The following is a 21,345-nucleotide window of genomic DNA, read 5'->3' on the forward strand; positions in this document are numbered from 1 at the left end:
CCTCCGCCACACACCGTTGGGTGACTTAAAGAGTAAAAATGTAAATGTAGATGTAGATGTAGTGACAGAGTCGGGTGTTGGCTGTGCTTCTGAGTGGATAGAAATGGCTTGCAGAACGGACGTAAAGTTACAGAGAAGGCTCAAAAAAATGTTCAAATGTGTGTGAATTCCTAAGGGACCAAACTGCTGAGCTCATTGGTCCCTAGACTTACACACTACTTAAATTAATTTATGCTAAGAGCAACACATACGCCCATACCCGAGGGAGGACTCGAACCTCCGGCGGGAGGGGCTGCGTAATCCGTGACATGGCGTCTCTAACCGCGAGTTCAGAGAAGGCTGTATTATGATATTGTAAACATTGATTAGACAAGCGAAGGTTTTTTAGGTGAAGTGTTGCTGCCTTCGGAACGAAAATTTTCACTCTGCAGCGGTATGTACCCTGATTTAAATGCCTTGGCAGATTAAAACTGATTGCCGCACCGAGACTCCAACTCAGGACCTTTATTTCCGCGGGCAAATAGAAGGTAGGAGACGAGGTACTGCAGAAGTAAAGTTATGAGGACGGATCGTCAGCAGTGCGTTGGTAGCTCAGTCGGTGCCGTCACGGTAGCTCAGTGTGTTCTGTCAAAGCGTTATCTAACCCGTGCAGTAAAATAGCCGAGTTAACGGATCAACAATGAACTTGAACGGGCGTCGTGGGACGTCCGCCCCGAACAGTAACGAACAAAAAAAGTAAAATAAAATAAAAAGTCGGTAGAGCACTAGTCCGCGAAAAGCAAAGGCTCGAGTTTCAGTCCGGCACACAGTTTTAATCTGCTCAGTTATGGTGGGTTTGAATAACGGAAGGTTTTAGTGAAAACTTTTTTTTATTGGTTTGGTTTAGTTGATTTCATTCTTCGGACGAGAATGAATAAAGTTTTCTATTCATATGGCTTGCACTCAGATTTGCCACTCCTATACCATTTTCACAAAATACATGGTAGAGAAATATTTGACGTAAAGGATACATTTTGCAAAAACCTTTGTAATAATCAGACAGCGAGTACAGTTTTTTCGATACAGTTTTTCTGTTTGCATGCAGTGCCGTCTGGATTATAGATGTATTTTATTCACTGCTGTTATTTTTCCAGAATAAAACTCTGTCGTCAGTTACACTATTAGGAAATTACACGAAATCAATTTCCTAATGGTGTAACTGACGACAGAATTTCATTCTGAAATTTATCAGCTAGTTAGTGAATTATATGTTAAAGGGAACATTAGCACGATTTAAATCGCAGTCATAAGGAACGAGTAAGTTTTCTGTTTTGGATATTTCCTTACCTGCTTGTTTTGTGTGACAGTCTGTGTTGGCCAATTACAGGTTACTAAAGAACACAGTAGTTTAAACTTAATGAAAATGAGCGTATCAGGCTTCGTCACTACTAATGTTACAACTGAAATATTGTATCTGTGGATATCACTATTCTCTCTCAGTCAGGTAAAGATCTTTTTGGTGTACAGCATATACTAAAACTGTTTTAAGTGAATATTCATCCATCGGAAAGAATACGCTAACCACAAAAAATTAGGTTACGTTTAAAATTTGCTTTGCTACATGCCAGACATTTTATGCTTGGAGCAAACGATAAAAGACTTTTGTGGCTGCATGTTTAACTCTTTTTTGAGGCGCTGACAGCTTTCGTAATAACTGATGAAGTTGATTTTGTTCCCTAGTGTTGTGTATGTAAAGATTTGTGACGTTCTTAAATTACGAAGGGTTATTTTCGGCAAATTTCATTAGTGAATGTAAATGTTATGATGATGCAGTCTGAATGCCTAACTCCTTGTGAAGAGGCGTCTAGAAGGTGACTGTAAGTGTGCACCAAATATTATTCTAATTGCTCGCTTTTATGCACTAAGTACGCCACTTTCTAAGTAACGACCAGTCCAAAAATATGCAAATGTACCGTAAGACAATTAATGAGTGGAAATGTGCAAAATATGTTAAAATGTTGGTTTTCATTTACAGAATTATCAGTCTCCGAAGGGGAAAAGTTGCTGAACCCAGATGTTTGAATCTGAATAACAGGGTTGATGCAGTTCAAATTTCCATCAATATGTGCATCAAAAAATTTGCAGCACTGAACCTTACTCACCGAGTCCTATTTGCGGCACTTTACCTTACTCACTGAGTCCTATTTATAGCATTAATTGTTAGTGTTTGCTTACTGAACAAAAGTGGTTGTACTATACTTAGAAAGATCAGAAACCCTCCCCACCAGAGGCGACAACGCCGGCCACATGTGCCTATGGGACCTGTCCATAGTCAGTACCCGTGCCAAATATTTTTGTATGTGGTACTTTAATATGTACGCTCTTCAGTGTGTTAGTTGTTTTTTGCTTGCGCCTAACTGTCTTCCCAAAAACACGTCACATAATTTACTAAACGGTGTTTTCTGCATTGTCGTTACTGCACCCTGGACTACGGCTGTCAGTATTGGCTAACCGTTTTGCTTCCACAAATGATCAAATGTGTGTGAATTCCTAACGGACCAAACAAAACACAAGCCCATGCCCGAGGGGGGACTTGAACCTCCGGCAGGAGGGGCCGCGCAATCCGTAACAAGACGCCTCAAACAGCGCGGTCACTGCGCGCGGCTTGCGTCCACATATCTACACTTCTGACCTGCTGCCCGGGAGAAAATTAGCATTAATGGCTTACTCTGGCCACATGTACTTTGAATCACTAACCAACCTACAAACACACAAGTTGTAATAGCTGTAATTATTAGTCAGCAGATGACGTAAGTAGTGATGTAATGTTGTTCAGTGCGCCGTTCTCAGCCACCGATAGAAATATCTGCACTTATACCCATTACACCCAGTATACTATCTTGAGGTCACTAAACCAGATGACATGTATTCGACGTGCGAAACTACTCACCAGTTCTAACTCAGCTACAAGCCATCCAGTGCAGTAGAGAAACTAGTCAAATGTATTTAGGATATCCATCTTTGTTTATAATACCAAGGGGAGGAGGTGCTTTTCTGTTGGGTATTAGGATATGTAGGAATTCTGCACAATGAAAATGTGGTGTCACCGCCAGACACCACACTTGCTAGGTGGTAGCCTTTAAATCGGCCGCGGTCCGTTAGTATACGTCGGACCCGCGCGTCGCCACTGTCAGTGATTGCAGACCGAGCGCCACCACACGGCAGGTCTAGAGAGACTTACTAGCACTCGCCCCAGTTGTACAGCCGACGTTCATAGCAATGGTTCACTGACAAATACGCTCTCATTTGCCGAGACGATAGTTAGCATAGCCTTCAGCTACTTCACTTGCTACGACCTAGCAAGGCGCCATTACCAGTTAATATTGAAATTATAAAACATGTACCATCAAGAGCGATGTTCTCCAATTATGGATTAAAGTTAAGTATTCCACCAGTTACCTTCTGTTTTGCTAGTCTTATTTCTCTGACCTGTTCCAGACCTCACGCCAGTCTGCGTGTAATTAAACGCGTGCATTTCGGCCTCTAGCAACACGGTGTTGGCTCTTCTGCCAACACTTCAGAAATGTCAGCTGCAGTAGCCAAACAGAGCCGCACTATTCATATAGTGGCACAATTTATTATTGAGCTACATGCAGCAACCTCACTGTTGACACTCAGTGTAATGCTCAACTGCGAGAACGAGTGGCTGAAAGTGAGATACGACGCACTGCAGCCAGTGAGGGCAAATAAACATACAGGAAAAAATTATTCACTGCCAGCAGACTTCACGCCAGTACCGGAGAACACCACCTGTAGTCTTGATAAGGGCGTCACTTCGTCGAGGGAGAGAGCCCACAAGTTTCTTCGGGTATGCTACACTCAGGTGAAGCCACCCACTGGTGATAAGATATCGCAGAGCTACCAGTTTGTGGTTGTTACGTTTCACCTTCCGTTCCAAATAGTCCCAGAGATGTTCAGTGGGAACGGGTGATTTTGCGGATGAGCTGAGATGTGATAGGATGTCTTAATGTTCACTGAACCGGAAACATGTGCATGCAACCTGGTGAATACGGGTATTGTCATCCTGTAAGATGGAGATGCTCACAGCATGCCCATGATTAAGATGTAGAAGGAAGGACGACAACTGGTCATCGAGAATTTTGAAATAATCGTCCCTGGTCATCCAGAATGGATCTGCACTCTGCAGCATAGTGTGCGCTGATACGAAGCTTCTTAGCAGGTTAAAACTATGTGCCGGACCGAGGCTCAAAATCGGGACCTTTCCCTTCTGCGGGCAAGTACTCGACCATGTGAGCTATTCAAGCCCGAGTCACAACCCGTTCTCGTACCTCCACTTCCGCCAGTATCTCATCTCCTACCTTTCAAACTTCACAGAAGTTCTCCTACGAAACTCACGGGACTAGTACGGCTGGAAGAAGGTGGGAGATGAGGTAGTAGATGAGGTACGGAGGAAATGAAGCTGTGAGGACATTTCGTAAGTTGTGCTTGGATAGCTCATGTGTTGGAGACTTGCCAGCGAAAGGGAAAGGTCCCGAGTTGAAGTATCAGTCTGGCACGCAGTTTTAATCTGCCAGGAAGTTTAACCATGGTTCGTGTTCACGGAAGCGTGAGTGAGTGGGCCCAAGCTCTGGTACAAAAATCGCCTCCAAAAACCAGAGAAGCACCTCCGACTTAAATTATATCCACGCACTATGGATTAAACGATTCGTTGGGGCATTGGTGCAGTGGACGCATTACATCTGTTGTAAAGAGGCAACATCGCGACCCGCCGTGTCACGCCACACGCCTCCAGACAGCTGCAGTCCAGTTTATGTGTTGCCTGGTCCACAGAAGACGTACAGCTTTAGTACTATGAGCAATGTCCGTTTTCGAGGTATTCGACAATAAAGGTACAGTGTGTATGCCGTTCCCTATTTACGGACAAAAGTAATTCCTGTTGGGTTGAAGGCGATTGTTATGACAAGGCATAGCATTCGTCAGCAGTCCTTGCCAGTAATGAACTTTTTACAACCACTATTCTTAGGCCATGTTATATGTCTGTGAGTGGTACACCATTCCTTATACAAACGTTGGCCAGTCTGTGTAGACACACAAACAAATCGGGCAACATCGTTCACAGTGAGGACATGGATATGTACAAGCATGATACATAACACAATCCCGCGATTCTGTCACGACTTCACATAGACCCATCTTACCAAAGGAATACCATACCCTGAACTGGCCAGTACGCACCACTTCACTACCATGACTTACGCCAGCTACCCAGAGTCACGTGACCATCGGTAGCAGTTGTACACCACATATAGCTCTCCAAAACACTTTTGAGGGTTCGAGGATGTTATTAACACACCGTACGGAAAAAAACTTCAACCACGAAGGAACTAACCGAATGGAACGGAAATCGATATATGTAATGTACACAGGCAAATAAATGATTACAGTTTCAGAAAAATTGGATGATTGTTCCACCTCTTGCCCTTATGCAAGCAGTTATTTGGCTTGGCATTGATTGACAGAATTGTTGGATGTCCTCCTGAGAGGGTCCGTACCAGCTTCTGTGCAATTGGCGCGTTAGGTCATAAAAAAACCCACAACGCTCCAGACATTCTCAGTTGGGGAGAGATCGGGCGACCTTGTTGGCCAAGGTAGGGTTTGGATAGCACGAAGACAAGGTGGTAGCAACTCTAGCCTTGTGCGCGCGGGCATTATCTTGCCGAAATGTTAGCCCAGGATGGATTGCCAGGAAGGGCAACAAAAGGAGGGTTAGAATACTGGGCAACAGTCATGTTGGTGTCCGACCACTGTCCGTGGCTTGCCCAGATACGTCTGCGCTGGTCATCGGGGTTCGTTTCGAAGTGGGACTCATCACTGAAGACAGTTGGTGCACCAGTCAATGAGATTCCAGGCTGAATACGTGTCCCACTTAGACAATGGTGGGATACCAACCCAACAGAGAACGTTTGGAGCATTATGGGCAGAGCCCTCCAACCGTCTCGTAATTTTGACGATCTAACGCGCCAGTTGGACAGAATTTGGCACGGTGTCCCTCAGGAGGACACACATCAACTCTGTCACTCAATGCCAAGCCGAATAACTGCTTGCATAAGAACCAGAGGTGGACCAATGCGTTTTTAAATTGCTCAGTTTGTGAAGTTCTTTTCTTGAACAGATCATCCAATTTTTCTGAAATTGTAATCCTTTTTTCGTCTGTACGTATACATAACATCTACAGATTTCCTCCCCATTCGGAACAGGAAGACAAAGAGGAAGGGGTCCTCACCGGCGAAGTGCGGCCCGCCGCCGGCGTTGTATCCGGGCCGCCAGCGCCTGCGCGCCAGCACGGCGCGCCACGGCTGCTTCGAGTGCAGCGCCGGCTCGCTCATCCAGTCGTCCGGCCCGATGTGCACCAGGTCCAGGTGCGTGAAGTGCCGCGCGAAGTCCTCGAACGACATCCTGCAACAGCACAGCGCAGTCAACACTCACCGTGCGCCGCGAGGCACAGCGTACACTACATAACAGTTTGGGGAAAATTACATACTGCCCGTTTTCACCATTGTTTTAATATACCGCGTTGGTACACTTGAATTGCAGCTACTTGCAGAGGTCCATCGTGGGTATGTAATTATCATATGCAGCAAAAGTTTGTAGATATTCCAATGCGTGAATGCGGAACCGAGTTACACTGGAGAAAAAATTATTTCAGATTGTCGCGACAAGGTGCAAATCTGGCTTCGGTATGACGTCCACGCTCTCATTTGACAACGCATAATGTGAGTGAACAGCACAGATATCGAAAAGAGAGACCATTCACGGTTAGTGAAACTATTTTATATGAACGGCGGCAATTGCAGTGCTGCAATGAGAGAGTATTCGAAGACTGAAAAGTCTGAGGAGAGACTCGATGTCAACAAATGGTTTAAAGAAGAAGGCAATGAAATTCGAAACACAGCTGAGCTCGACGTGTCATCTGGAAGATGGTGTCTTATCCCAATGGAAGTTATCTGAGAGGTTTCGTTGCTGTAACTGGCCATGCAGCACGTCCCCAGGTAGAGCTAGTGCTCATGCAGTGTCACGAGAATTGTCCATCCCGTGGTCAACAGTACAGAAAGTTTTGCAGTTTGTTTTACACTGGTTCCTGTACGAGATATAAATGATGCAGCAACAGAAACATCATGATCCGCAGAAATGTTCTGAATTTGCTCTTTGGTCTCTTGCACAGATCGAAGTTGATGACATGTGGTCGGGCAATATTCTACGGACTGACGAGGCACATTTTACACAACAGGGTGAGGTGAATAGACAGAACTGCCGAACTTGGGCTACTGTTAAACCGCGCATTGTGCACTTGCCGTATGTGACTGTGCGGTGTAGATTCACAAGCAGCTTTATCCTCGGTTCTTTCTTCTTTGGAATACACCCAGAGGCCCTGTCGCGTGTACAGTGATGTATGCAAATTATTGAGACCTCCTTGTACAGCGTCTGATTTCTACTTTTAAAGAGTGCAACTGTCTGTAAAACATTATTTTCATTCAAGATGGGGCAATACCTCGTATCACTCGCCCAGTATACCTGCTTAATACAATCTCTCTCCAGAGGTTTTCTAGATGCATGGCCTGCAAGATCCCCTGATCTGAAACCATGTGAGTTTTGACTCTGGGGATATGTAATAGAAACTGGTTACCAGGAACACGTTCGCTCTCTTCCTGATCTGAATTCCAGTATAAAGGTGCACGATGCTCAGATTCCACTGGGAAAGTTGCGAGCAACTGTTCATCTGTCGGCTTTACAGATGCAACGTCTCGTCGATGTCTCCAGTGCTCATACTGAACAAACTGTGTAAGCGGCAGTTAATAATAAAACCAACATTACGCCTTTCTCACTTGTTTGACCTTTTCTGCCCACATACTGTTCCTAATCCATTGGATATGGAAACATTTCTATACGTCTTTCTTGTATTCACGGAGTCAGATTTGTACCTGGTGGGAAAACTGCAACACTTTACTTTTTCTGCGCATATCGCATTAGAACATCTACCAAGTTTAGTTGCTGTACAACGCTCGACCTTTCACAGTAGCTGCACAACTAATTACAACCACCCGGTACCTAACTGCTCGTTTAAAGTGTCCATATCATCACGTGCATATCAGCCGCTCCCCCAAGCACACCACCCATTCTCCCTCTGTGTTCCTCATTGAAACTTTTAAAATTCTTGAAGTTTTTAATAATTGTATACAAAATAATATCACATTTCTCTAACGAATATAACTAAAAATCTGGCAAATTATATACTCCTTTCGCGAATATAAACATGTACGAATCGACAAAGAAACGAAATAAAACGTCGACCTATATAGTACCTGCTGCGTTCAGTATTATGGGCAACGCGTTGGAAACGATACGTTGCCGATTTACGATGCATGTCGTTACTCGTTAGATTTTGTAATGATTCTTTGTCGCTTGTTTTTATCTATTGGCAATCAGAAGACCACTTTGTAGTCGAAATAGGTTACGGTATTGTGAAATACTTATGATATGATGGTTAAAAACAGATAACGGTTCCACGCATGAAGTGGCCAGATCGTACTCTTTGCTTGAAACTCATACAAGGGAAAGTTGTGGGAAAAGTTGGCGTATTGTTCAACAAGCCAAGCAAGCAGCTAAGAGTTGGCTGGGTAAGACCGCGTCAACTACAAAGCGTTACTCCCTATTTTTCGTAGTTTGAGTAGAGAAAGCGATAACGGAACATATGTCCGCGGGCAGCAGCGATGGTTTTTGGTGTAGCGTTAGTGAGTTACCTGTTGGCTTCATGAAAAGGGAAAACGTCGAAGATAAAGGGAACCCAACATGCTTATAAGACACTGCATAATGCGTATAACGGAATACCATGCCTTACCGAAGGAAAAACTAATATCTCCAGAAAGAAAAGCAAGATTGAAAGTACTTCATGTAAGCATTCTACAGCTAAGAGACAAATCATGGAATGACTAACTACATTGAAACTTAATTGCTTTCGCCCCTCAAAAATGGCTTCAAAGACATCAAAGATTTTATTTCAGGGCAATTCTGTTTTAATAAGGTACCGGAATAGACAAGGAGAAAACTGTGACAATAGGACATAATTGGCAATTGGACTATTGTTATGAAAGGGAACATCAGACTTCAAGCGTGTATCGATTTCGATACTTGAAATTATATTCTTTCATTACATGGCGAATCACTGCTGCCAACGTGACATTAACATATCCTAATAAGTGTTAATTGTTGTGCCTTGTCTCCTGTAAGCAATGTGCAGAATTTTATAACAAAACATATGCTAAATACCTCCTTTTCATGACAGCCGTTATTCCCTCGTGACTAAAATCAGGGTAAACATACTTGGAACACAGCAAATCATTATTCTTCATATTCCTAGCACTTTTATTTTAGGGCCTACAAAAATAAGATCTTATACTTTTGCCGTAGATGTCTTGAATGAAAAGCAGCAGATCATTTTGTAAAATTGTGCGATGATTACTACGCAACACATGCTTTGGTGGAAGATGAATCTGAAAATACAGCAATAGCAAGTACGCAAATAAAAAGTATTTCTAATTCGAGGCTGAATCGGCAGAATAGAGTAGCACAGCTAACAGATGATGAATGTCGTGACACCACCACCGAAAACAGTTGCACAAAACAGCCAGAAAGCATCGTGGTCCGCAGAGGAAAGAAAACTGCATTTTGTATTTTTGCTGCAACATGAAGTTCACTGCAGTAGCAACAGAAAATTACTAAAAACAGACTAATGAACTACCTGGAGATGCATAGCAGCACAGTTCGGTTTCCAAGGTAGAAGACGTTCAGAATCAATTACAGAAGAGATTACGAAAGTGGTACTTATAGCACTATGCAAAGATAACTGCGTCAGAGGCATACCGAATGATTCGAAAAGAAAGAACAGATTTCAGTGGTTTATTGCAGACAAACTATAAAAGGTAGAAACACATTGCGCATGTCACTGGATAGAAGACGGTTCAAAGATCTGACACAGATGCGCTGTTGTTTGTAGCATTGTGGTGACTACACCATAAGAGAAATAATTTTGTATGTTGGAATTTGGGCGAAGTCGATCGATCGTTCAAGTGCAACTTGCATTCCACCGTCCATCCAGCCATTTCTGAACATTTATGACTGGCATACAAAATTCTTGAAAGTTGGTTGCCTATGCAAAAGAAAGAACTGGTCGACCACGCCCGTCTGATCAAAAATGTCGAGCGTGTCCGAGATGCGTTCACACGGAGCAATCGGAAGTCCACGAGACTGGCAGGCCAGAAACTTCAACTTCCTCAAACAACAGTACGGCGAGTTGTGAAACGACGCCTGCATAAGAAGCAGTTACTGCAGCTGTTATGTCCAGACGACCACATCAGAAAGTACGAATTTTGCGTTTGAGTTCTCCAGGGTATGGCAGAGGACACTGTTTTCCAAACGATTCATCTTTTCAAACGAATCGACGTTTTATCTATCGGGTACAGTAAACCGCCACAATGTAAGAATTTGGGGGTCACAAAATTCTTGTGTCGTCATCGAACATGAAAGAGATTCAAGGAAACTGAATGTGTTTTGTAGCATTTGTGTTCACAACGTTTATGGACCTTAGCTATTATGCGGAGGAAACTGTCACAGAAATGTCATACCTGGACATGCTGCTAAGTTGGTTGTTTCCTCAACATCAAGAAGATTCCACTGATTTCCTTTTTATTCATGACGGCACCACGCCTCATTTTCACCTTGAGGTGCGCTGTAATCACAACATCACCTCCCGACAAAATTGGACTGGAAGAGGTGGACAACAAGATCTTGTTCATTGCTTTTGGCCTCCCAGGTCAAAGACCTAACACGTTGCTATTTTTTCAGTGGGATGTATAAATGACAGATTCCTGGTCCCCATCTATGGCAGCTAATCTTAAAGAGCTGAGCAATCGAATTGTTGAAACTGTTGATCCATTAAGAAGGGACCTGCTGCATCGTGTATGGAATGAAATGGACTACCGTTTTAGCGTTTCTCGAGCAACGAATGGTGCTCATGTTGAATATGGGGTACAGTGTCTGTGCGAACATAAAATTTGGGTGCTTCCTCTATCCAGTGACAAGTTCAATGTGTTTTTATCTTTCCTAGTTTGAAACAAAGAACTGAAATCTGCTCTTCCTTTTTGAATAACCCTGTATTTTTAGACCTATTGTAGGGATCTGACTCTGGTCATAAAACTTTACTAAATAGGACAGAAATATCTGGAGTAAGTTACGACCCTACAAATGTACTTCAGAATGCTAAGTATCGCTCCCGTACGGACCGCGAAGACAAAATTATACTAATTAATGGGCGCACAGAGGCATTTAGGCAGTGATTTCATCACACTCTATACGTGATTGGAGTGGGAAGGAATCGTAACATGTGGTACAATGATTAGTACCCCCTGGCATGAACTTCAGAGTCGTTTGCACAGTACGCATGTAGACGTAGATGTAAAATGATATGATAACTAGTTTCAATCGTACCTGGAAATTGGAGTTTAATGGATAGAGACAACACAGGGCTAAAATAAAATGAAAATTGCAGAAAAGTTTACAATATCAAAAACAATTTCATGTGGCACTGCATTTGTACAGCAGCTTTAGAACTGAATTTTTCCTAACATACATGTATGAGACGAATAAAAAGTTGCCGTTTGAGTGTGATGTTGCAGCATATAAGCAACTCAGCGCGACTCCGGTGTGGGTATGTATACAGAGGTGTCACTACTCATGAGATACCGATATGCACACATACAGGTAGTGGTAGTTTCGCGTGCACAGGGTACGAAAGGGCAGCGCTTCAGCGGAGCAGTCATTCGTCTCAGGAGATTACTGTGAAGAGGTTTCCGACGTGATTGTGACCGCACGACGGGAACTGACAGACTTTGATAGCGGAATGGTAGTTGGAGCTAGTCGCATGGGACGTACCGTTTCGGACATCGTTAGGGAATCCAATATTCCGAGATCCACAATGTCAAGAGCATGCCTAGAACACCAAATTTTAGGCATTGCCTCTCACCACGGACAACGCAGTGGCCGGCGGCCTTTACTTAACGACGGAGAGCAGCGGCGTTTGCGTAGAGTTGTCAGTGTTAACAAACAAGCAACACTGAGTGAAATTACGGCAGAAACCAATGCGGGATGTACGACGACCGTAAGCGTTAGGACAGTGCGGCAAATTTGGCGTTAATGGGGTAATGCAGCTGACCACCTACCAGAGTGCCTTTTCTAAGAGCATGACATCATCTGCAGCGCCTCTCCTGGGAGAGGGTAGCCGCTAGACATCTGGAAAACCGTTACCTGGTAAAATGAGTCCCGATTTCAGTCGGTAAGAGCTGACGATAGGATTCGATGTTAGCGCAGACCCCACGAAACCATGGACCGAATTTGTCAACTACATTTATGGGACATAATCGAGAGGTCAGTTCGTGCAAAACATTCTGCACCGGCAACACTTTCGCAATTATGGACGGCTATAGAGGCAACATGCCTCAGTATTTCTGCAGGGGACTTCAGACGACTTGTTGAGTCCACACCACCTCGAGTTGCTGGGCAAGGGGCTAGTGTTGCCTTCGATTGGAAACTTTTTTAATGCCCCTTATAAATGATTTTTCAGATAATGTTACACGTGAGGGAAGGAAATTTTTTCTGAAGACAGATAAAACGTCATAACTGCTACCACAGAATACAAATGTAGCAGTCAAGTACGATTATGATCTGTTAATATACAATAAATTGACATTAAACATTTTTGACGGCGGTACTACGACATAGAGATAGTGACGCGTCTTCATCGTGGCGCAATGTACAGGGTGCAGTACAACGGCCGCGTCATGCCGCCAATCTTGATCCAGCGCTCGGTGAGAGAGGGCTGTCCTCTCTTAGCGATACTGTACGCCTTCGCTTTGGAAGCGCTCTCTGTGGCTTCCGACAACGCCCGGCGGGGATGAGACTTGGCAGACGCACTTTGCGGTACAGTGCTTATGCCGACGATCTGGTATTCCTCCTTCGTTGTGGAAATTATATCTGCGCAGCATTGGCGTGGTTCGCGGTTTAAGGCACGGTAGTCTCAATGTCCAAAAATCTTATGCTCTGCCTACAGGTAAGGGACTGTCCGATGGGTGCATCACCCCCGTACCAGTGACACGATACGTTGCTGGGGCATTGATTGCACAACTAACCTGGCACTCTGAATAGCCATCAACTGCAGGCACCTATTAAATCAGATCAGAGCAGCGCTAACCGACCGTCGTCTTTGGACTTCTGCAACGGACGCGATATGTGAATGTCTGTTTGGCATCCCGCATTCCCCATAATGCGCAAATGTTCCAATCCCGCCATGTCTTGTTCGCCACATGGCGGCTTCTGGACTCTTTGTTAGTATGCTCATGCTTTTTAAGATCCGCTACGAGTTTGTGACGTTCTTGAGGTACGGTGGAGGCTTAGGACTCTTTCATGTTCAAGGCAACGAACGCCGTGCTTATAAGCTCTCACAGGAAGATGTGGTAACGTTGTTCGACATGTCTTACAAACCTGTCTTGGCCAATTCTTCCTTGAAGTTATATCTGCAGCGCACTATTGCCCACTCACTTGACATTGTTGAGGACAATATACACCAACCTGCAACTAAGGCGCCGAAGGTGATTAAAACGAAGTACCCCAATATACAGGGCTATTACAAATGATTGAAGCGATTTCATAAATTCACTGTAGCTCCATTCATTGACATATGGTCACGACACACTACAGATACGTAGAAAAACTCATAAAGTTTTGTTCGGCTGAAGCCGCACTTCAGGTTTCTGTCGCCAGAGCGCTCGAGAGCGCAGTGAGACAAAATGGCGACAGGAGCCGAGAAAGCGTAAGTCGTGCTTGAAATGCACTCACATCAGTCAGTCATAACAGTGCAACGACACTTCAGGACGAAGTTCAACAAATATCCACCAACTGCTAACTCCATTCGGCGATGGTATGCGCAGTTTAAAGCTTCTGGATGCCTCTGTAAGGGGAAATCAACGGGTCGGCCTGCAGTGAGCGAAGAAACGGTTGAACGCGTGTGGGCAAGTTTCACGCGTAGCCCGCGAAAGTCGACGAATAAAGCAAGCAGGGAGCTAAACGTACCACAGCCGACGGTTTGGAAAATCTTACGGAAAAGGCTAAGACAGAAGCCTTATCGTTTACAATTGCTACAAAGTCAAACGCTTTGAATTTTCGGCGCGGTTGCAACAGCTCATGGAAGAGGATGCGTTCAGTGCGAAACTTGTTTTCAGTGATGAAGCAACATTTTTTCTTAATGGTGAAGTGAACAGACACAATGTGCGAATCTGGGCGGAAGAGAATCCTCACGCATTCGTGCAGCAAATTCGCAATTCACCAAAAGTTAACGTGTTTTGTGCAATCTCACGGTTTAAAGTTTACGGCCCCTTTTTCTTCTGCGAAAAAAACGGTACAGGACACGTGTATCTGGACATGCTGGAAAATTGGCTCATGCCACAACTGGATACCGACAGCGCCGACTTCATCTTTCAACAGGATGGTGCTCCACCGCACTTCCATCATGATGTTCGGCATTTCTTAAACAGGAGATTGGAAAACCGATGGATCGATCGTGGTGGAGATCATGATCAGCAATTCATGTCATGGCCTCCACGCTCTCCCGACTTAACCCCATGCGATTTCTTTCTGTGGGGTTATGTGAAAGATTCAGTGATTAAACCTCCTCTACCAAGAAACGTGCCAGAACTGCGAGCTCGCATCAACGATGCTTTCGAACTCATTGATGGGGACATGCTGCGCCGAGTGTGGGAGGAACTTGATTATCGGCTTGATGTCTGCCGAATCACTAAAGGGGCACATATCGAACATTTGTGAATGCCTAAAAAAACTTTTTGAGTTTTTATATGTGTGTGCAAAGCATTGTGAAAATATCTCAAATAATAAAGTTATTATTGAGCTGTGAAATCGCTTCAATCATTTGTAATAACCCTGTATAGTGGTGTGTTGTTGTGTGGTAGGCAGTGAACGCCGCCACTCTTGATATGGACGTCCAGTCCTCTTTTCTTGTATGTCCGTCCTTTGTTACATGACTGTTAACGGGAAGCAGATGTGCCAGTCTCGTCTATATGAAATTAAACTCGTGGACTCTTTATTGTGTTAACCTGAAGGGTGATGGATAAGGATGACCATCGCCTTGTCAGCGGATCGTCGAGTGATGTTTGGCATTTGGTGGGCCAGATGTTGACTTTCCTCACACGTGTGACTCCCGACCGATAGCTGCATAATCGCTCCTCTTCCCACATGATGTGTATTTTCCGAAAGGAAAAACGAATTCTGTGACATGGGTCCGCGGCCAGGCCGTCCACTACTGGTTCGGTGGCGGTGAGAAGATAGACCTCAATTTTTGACACTACTCAAACGAACGACACTGTGCGATCGTACGGAACCACAAGTATACCAGCAATACTTCTTAAATTTTCTCTGGAGCGCTTTACGTAACCTGGCCCGGACTGTCCACGACAGGAGAAGTTGAACGTAGAACCGCTTTTGTTAGTACTGAACTGTCAGTGGTGACACATTACTACGGGAAGATATGCATCGACAATTCCGCAGCGAGTAGCTCTATGCAGCGTCTTCAAATGGCTCTAAGCACTATGGAACTTGACATCTGAAGTCATCAGTCCCCTAGACTTAGAACTACTTAAACCTAACTAACCTAAGGAGATCACACAAATTCATGCCTGAGGCGGGATTCGAACCTGCGACAGCAGCAGCAGCGCGATTCCGGACTGAAGCGCCTAGAAGCGCTCGGTCACAGCAGCCGGCGCAGCGTCTTCACGTCTTAAAAAGACGACCTCTTTTATATTTCTTCCTGTTTGGCAGCCGACGAGGACCAGGTTTCACTTACCTTCCCCTCGCTATTATGAGGCATGCCAAAGCACGAGCTTTTGTAATACGTTGGTGATGGTACAAAATAATAGTAATAATAATAATTATTATTATTCTAATTATTAGTATTATTAGTATTACTCTTTTCTCCTTTCTCTTTCCATGGATCGTATGCCCTCCATCCTTCTTAGTTCTGAGGGGGAGAACGGGACATTGTGGCCAGGACTGGGTTTGCGACCGCTCCCCATTTTGCCCCCACCACCCACTTTTTCAGAAATTAAAAAAAAAAATGGCGGTTAAGGGAATCGTTCTAGAGAAGTGTAGAATCCGGTTTCGAATCCCAGTCCGCCACAAATTTTCACATGTCGCCGTTGCATTTAATGCAGTGGCCGCTTACAAATGGTGTCTGTTGTTACGGACATTGCCGAAAGAATACACACCACACACATAAAAAATTGTCGTCTGGTTTAACAAAAGAAAGAAGAACTACTTTTGTTTTAGTTGTCTCGTTGATTTCCTCGGGCATATTATGCACAATTTATTTCTCTAGTAGAAAGCGCTGTTTCAGTGGATATGTTGTGACAGTCCAAAATTTTTACCAGATCTGGACTCGAAACTGGACTTTCTGCTTTTCATTAAAAGCAGAAAAAGCGAGTTCGAGTCTCGGTAAAGCATAGTTTTTCTTTTGTCAAGACACATTCATAGCAATGCGATATCAGGATCTCTGAACGGTTTGTACTGATATAATTTCATATCCCATGCCTCCTTAGTTCTGAAGAGAATTGAACAGAAGGTGGAGGATATGCTGAGTTGTTTGGCTTCAGAAAGGTATTGGGAACAAGAGAGGCGATTCTGGCACTGAGACTCGTTATTGAGAAGCAATTACAGAAAAATAAACCAACTTATATTGCCTTTGTAGACATGGAAAAAGCATTTGATAACGTTATCTGGCAAGAGATGTTCAGAGTGCTGAGGAAAAGTGGAATAAAGTACAAAGACATCGGTGTGATACTCAGCTTCTATAAGAATGAGATGGCAGTGATTAGGAACTGTCAGCATGAGCAAGAAGCAAATATTAGAAAAGGGGTAAGGCAAGGATATTCTCTCTCTCCTCTTATATTCAATGCTAACATCCAGGAAGCTATAGACCAAGTTCGAGAAACTACTGAGGTGGGGATCAAAATTAATGGGCAGAAGATAGACAAGCTACGTTATGCAGATGATATTGCTATAGTCACGGAGACAAAAGAAGATCTAGAGGAAGTCCTCAGAACAACGGAAAAAATTCTATGCAATCTGTATGGAATAATAAACAAGGCAAAGACTAAAGTGATGGTATGCAGTACAAGAGCAGAATATGAACCTCTGAGAATGAGAATTGGAAGAGAGGAGCTGGAAGTGATACAGGAATTTACTTACCTGGGAAGCAAAATCACAAAAGATGGTAGAAGCCGGAAAGAAATTGCGTTTGATCGGAGAAGGAACTTACTCGCTAGCAACATCAGTCTGAAAATAAGGAAACGTATCACGAAAGGTTTCGTTTGGAGTGTGGCCCTATACGGATGTAAGACTTGGACAATTGATAGAGAAGAGAGAAGACGGCTAGAGGCGCCAGAGATGTGGTGCCATAGAAGGATGATGAAGATCAGCTGGAGAGACAAAGTAACAAATGAGGAGGTGCTTAGAAGAGTACAGGAAACCAGATCTCTGTGGAGGCACATCCAAACAAGGACAAACTTGTAGGGCACATCCTACGACACAACAACATCATTGCAACAACAGCAGAAGGAGCTATTGAGGGAAGGAATCGGCGGGGGCGACCAAGGATATCCTACATGCAACATATCATGAATGACGTTGGATGTAAGACATACGTGGAAATGAAGAGGAAGGCAGACAGAAGAGAGGAATGGCGCTCTGCTGCAAACCAGCCTCAGGGTTGAACACTAAAAGAGAAAGAGATGCCTCCTTATTGATTTCACACCCATAGAGCAAAGAAGGAAAAGCAGAAAGGTGGAAGGAGTGTATAAAGAGTCTATACAAGGGCGATGCTCTTGAGGACAATATTATATAAATGGAAGAGAATGCAGATGAATGTGGAATAGGAGATATGATACTGCGTGAAGAGTTTGACAGAGCACTGAAATGCCTAAGTTAAAGTAAGGCCCCAGGAGTAGACAACATTCCATTAGAGCTACTGACAGCCTTGGGAGAGATAGGCCTAACAAAACTATACCATCTAGTAGGCAAGATGTATGAGACAGATGAAATACCCTCAGACTTCAAGAAGAATTGCAATCCCAACGAAAGCAAGTGTTGACAGATGTGAAAATTACCGAACTGTCAGTTTAATAAGCCATGGCTGCAAAATACTAACAAGAATTCCTTCCAGACGAATGGAAAAACTGGTAGAAGCTGACCTCGGGGAAGATCAGTTTGGATTCCGAAGAAATGTTGGAACACGTGAGGCAATACTGACCCTACGACTTATCTTAGAAGAAATATTAAGGAAAGGCAAACCTACGTTTCTAGCATTTGTAGACTTAGAGAAAGCGTTTGACAATGTTGACTGGAATACTCTCTTTCAAATTCTAAAGGTGATAGTGGTAAAATACAGGAAGCGAAAGGCTATTTACAATTTGTACAGAAACCAGATGGCAGTTATAAGAGTCGACAGACATGAAAGGGAAGCAGTGGTTGGGAAGGGAGTGAGACAGGCTTGTAGCCTATCCCCGATGCTATTCAACCTGTATATTGAGCAAGCAGTAAAGGAAACAAAAGAAAAGTTCGGAGTAGCTATTAAAATCCATGGAGAAGAAATAAAAAGTTTTAGGTTCGCCGATGACATAGTAACTCTGTCAGAGACAGCAAAGGACTTGGAAGAGCAGTTGAACGGAATGGACAGTGTCTTGAAAGGAGGGTATAAGATGAACATCAACAAAAGCAAAACGAGGATAATGGAATGTAGTCGAATTAAGTCGGGTGATGCTGAGGGAATTAGATTAGGAAATGAGACACTTAAAGTAGTAAATGAGTTTTTCTATTTGAGGAGCAAAATAACTGACGATGGTCGAAGTCGAGAGGATATAAAATGTGGACTGGCAATGGCAAGGAAAGCGTTTCTGAAGAAGAGAAATATGTTAACATCGAGTATAAATTTAAGTGTCAGGAAGTCGTTTCTGAAAGTATCTGCATGGTGTGTAGCCATGTATGGAAGTGAAACATGGACGATAAGTAGTTTAGACAAGAAGAGAATAGAAGCTTTCGAAATATGGTGCTACAGAAGTATGCTGAAGATTAGATGGGTAGATCACATAACTAATGAGGAGGCATTGAACAAAATTGGGGAGAAGAGGAGTTTGTGGCGCAACTTGACCAGAAGAAGGGATCGGTTGGTACGACATGTTCTGAGGCATCAAGGGATCACCAATTTAGTACTGGGGGGCAGCGTGGAGGGTAAAAATCGTAGAGGGAGACCAAGAGATGAATATACTAAGCAGATTCAGAAGGATGTAGGCTGCAGTAGGTACTGGGAGATGAAGGAGCTTGCACTGGAGAAGGTAGCATGGAGAACTGCATCAAACCAGTCTCAGGACTGAAGACCACAACAGCAACAACACCCATGGATTCACACGCACACACACACACACATATGTTCTAGATTTTTGTGTTGTCTGAATTTCCTCGGCACAGGTAAACAGCGAGTACTAACCAGAACTCGCCGTCGTTGCGCACGCGCACGGACAGCAGCTCCTTGTCGCGCTCGGAGAGGCCGTCCCACTCCCAGGAGCGCTCGCTCCAGGGCCCCGTCCACTCGCCGCGCCCCCACGGGTTGCGCAGGCGCACCAGCGGCGTCTCGCCGAGCGGGCCGCGCACGCGCGCCAGCCCCGTCACGCTGTACGCGTGCTGCGTCACCAGCCCGTTGCGCAGCCGCAGCTGCCGCCGGCTCTCCTTCTCCTGCACATTCTCACTCTGTCAGCTTACATTCCTCCTTCACGCTACAAGCAGACATCTACGTACTCCTAACATACAGCAACTCATTGTGCTTACAAGTTAGAGAAGTCAATTAGTTTGTCAGTTACAGGTTTCAGAGATCTTTTAAACGATTCATTCATCAAATTAGGTGTATCGAATCAGTTTACAGGACATGTGTACATGATTTATGTTAACATTAATAAACACATTAATTTTTTAGTCCAACTCATGCAACTACACTATTGGCCATTAAAATTGCTACACCACGAAGACGACGTGCTGTAGACGCGAAATTTAACCGACAGGAAAAAATGCTGTGATATGCAAGTGATTAGCTTTTTAGAGAATTCACACAAGGTTGGCGCCGGTGGCGACACCTACAACGTGCTGACATGAGGAAAGTTTCCAACAGATTTCTCATACAAAAACAGCAGTTGACTGGCGTTGCCTGGCGAAACGTTGTTGTGGTGCCTCGTGTAAGAAGGAGAAATGCGTACCATCACGTTTCCGACTTTGATAAAGGTCGGATTGTAGCCTATCGCAATTGCGGTTTATCGTATCGCGACATTGTTGCTCGCGTTGGCCGAGATCCAATGACTGTTAGCATAATATGGAATCAGTAGGTTCAGGAGGATCCAAACGGCCTCGTATCACTAGCAGTCGAGATGACAGGCATCTTATCCGCATGAATGTAACGGATCGTGCAGCCACGTCTCGATCCCTGAGTCAACAGATGGGGACGTTTGCAAGACAATAACCATCTTCACGAACAGTTCGACGGCGTTTGCAGCAGCATGGACTATCAGCTCGGAGACCATGGCTCCGGTTACCCTTGACGCTGCATCACAGACAGGAGCGCCTGCGATGGAGTACTCAACGACGAACCTGGGTGCACGAATGGCAAAACGTCATTTTTTCGGATGAATCCAGGTTCTGTTTACAGCATCATGATGGTCGCATCCGTGTTTGGCGACATCGCGGTGAACGCACATTGGAAGCGTGTCTTCGTCATCGCCGTACTAGCGTACCACCCGGCGTGATGGTATGGGGTGCCACTGGTTACACGTCTCGGTCACCTCTTGTTCGCATTGACGGCACTTTGAACAGTGGACGTTACATTTCTGATGTGTTACGACCTTGGCTCTACCCTTCATTCGATCCCTGCGAAACCCTACATTTCAGCAGGATAATACACGACCGCATGTTGCAGGTCCTGTACGGGCCTTTCTGGATACAGAAAATGTTCGACTGCTGCCCTGGCCAGCACATTCTCCAGATCTCTCACCAATTGGAAAGTCTGGTCAATGGTGGCCGAGCAACTGGCTCGTCACAATACGCCAGTCACTACTCTTGATGAACTGTGGTATCGTGTTGAAGGTGGATGGGCAGCTGTACCTGTACACGCCATCCAAGCTCTGTTTGACTCAA

At 44.5% G+C, this 21,345-nt stretch overlaps 1 protein-coding gene across 1 annotated transcript in view; it reads right to left on the reverse strand.

Annotated features, from left to right (window-relative positions):
• LOC126457894 (calpain-9-like) overlaps positions 1–21,345 on the reverse strand; it is a 1,049,120-nt gene that overhangs the window by 31,664 nt on the left and 996,111 nt on the right. Inside the window, exons 7-8 of the mRNA XM_050094564.1 lie at positions 19,655–19,899; positions 6,284–6,456 (exon numbers count right to left, since the gene is read on the reverse strand). Of these exons, the coding sequence (XP_049950521.1) occupies positions 6,284–6,456; positions 19,655–19,899 (418 nt within the window). The remainder of the gene's footprint in view (positions 1–6,283; positions 6,457–19,654; positions 19,900–21,345) is intronic.

Source organism: Schistocerca serialis, chromosome 2 (assembly GCF_023864345.2).
Source record: "Schistocerca serialis cubense isolate TAMUIC-IGC-003099 chromosome 2, iqSchSeri2.2, whole genome shotgun sequence".
Classification (NCBI taxonomy): Eukaryota; Metazoa; Arthropoda; class Insecta; order Orthoptera; family Acrididae; genus Schistocerca; species Schistocerca serialis.